General features: G+C 34.6%; 1 protein-coding gene across 1 annotated transcript in view; it reads left to right on the top strand.

The window, feature by feature from the left end:
- The window catches only part of KCTD3 (potassium channel tetramerization domain containing 3), a 48183-nt gene that overhangs the window by 11665 nt on the left and 35142 nt on the right, over positions 1-1376 (top strand). The window contains exons 5-7 of the mRNA XM_012638317.1: positions 1-82; positions 544-634; positions 1005-1030. The exon at positions 1-82 is cut by the window's left edge and continues 18 nt beyond it. Of these exons, the coding sequence (XP_012493771.1) occupies positions 1-82; positions 544-634; positions 1005-1030 (199 nt within the window). The remainder of the gene's footprint in view (positions 83-543; positions 635-1004; positions 1031-1376) is intronic.

The following is a 1376-nucleotide window of genomic DNA, read 5'->3' as shown; positions in this document are numbered from 1 at the left end:
CTAAATTCTACAGAAGGTGAAGCCCGGGGAAATGGTACACAGCCTGTTCTCTCTGGAACTGCAGAAGAGACTGTTAGGCTAGGTAAGCAAGCTTACATAAATAGAAACAGAAAAATATGTATATTTTTAGTTCTAGATGATACTAAGTAATTACTTTTAAAGATGCAATTTTTGCCTCATCTCTTTTTTTATCCAGACTTATCTTGGAAAGCCTCATTTAACATGTAATTTTTATTTACAATATTATGTGATCTTCTGTTTGCTCCGAATCTTTAGAACAGGGATTGACAAACTTTATCTGTTAAGAGTCGGATAGTACATATTTTAGGCTTTGTGGTCCATGTGATCTCTGTGGGAGCAACTCAACTTTGCCATTTTAGCATTAGTACATAATGGACAGTGCGTAAACAAATGATCCTGGCTGTGTTCCAGCAAAACTGTTAGCCAAAACAGGCAAAAGGCTGGAATTGACCTGTAGACCATAATTTGCCAACCCCTGTTTTCGAATGTAAAATACTTCTTTTCTTTTTCTAAAATCAGCAGGATTTCCTGTGGATCCACGAAAGGTGCTAATAGTAGCTGGCCATCACAACTGGATTGTAGCTGCATATGCGCATTTTGCTGTGTGTTACAGGTACTGTATAATATTAAATAATAGTGTTTTGCTATTTATTTTAGGGGGTAGTTTTTTAATAATTGTGATTTTGTATTTTTAGATTGAAAAGCTGTTCTTTTAGTCATCAGTTTTTTCCCTGCATATTTCACCCACTTCTATAATACCTGATCAAGACTTAGTTTGCTTTTATTTTCACAGCTAATTTGATAAATATTACTGGTAGCCTTAGTATGTCTTAAATATTTCCCAGACAGTATGAACTGTGTTGTAATTGAAATGGTTATTCCTTCTTGCTTATATCTAGCTTCTGTGTGTAGTATTAAATGAGTTTAGACATTAATGAGTTTATTAATGTGAGCCCCATGATTTTCTGCTGCTAATGATTTAGTCTTTTGTATTCTACAGCAGGGGAAGGTAAGACTGCATTGATCATAGGTATCACATTGTTGAGAGTGAGGTGCCAAAGCAGGACAGTTGGAGACACAAGTGATGTAGTTTAATACCTGTAATGTATGAGACTTCCACGGAAATAGTTTGGTTTTACTAATAATTCTTGCATTCTCAGAGACTGAAAAGGAATGAAGAGTAGTGTAAACTGGTGATTTTCTTTTTAAATTGGGGAAAGGGTAGGACTCTTGGTTCAAAATCACTATATGCAATGAGAAATGTTGACAGAGAATGGCTTAGAAGCAAGAAAATGGTTAGACTAGCTTAGATTATGATTTCATTTAATTGCTGCAAAATAAAAGATATATAAATT

Source organism: Propithecus coquereli, unplaced genomic scaffold (genome assembly GCF_000956105.1).
Source record: "Propithecus coquereli isolate 6110/MARCELLA unplaced genomic scaffold, Pcoq_1.0 Scaffold129, whole genome shotgun sequence".
NCBI lineage: Eukaryota > Metazoa > Chordata > Mammalia > Primates > Indriidae > Propithecus > Propithecus coquereli.
Note: the sequence above shows the minus strand (reverse complement) of the source record. Positions and strands in the feature narration are given on the sequence as shown.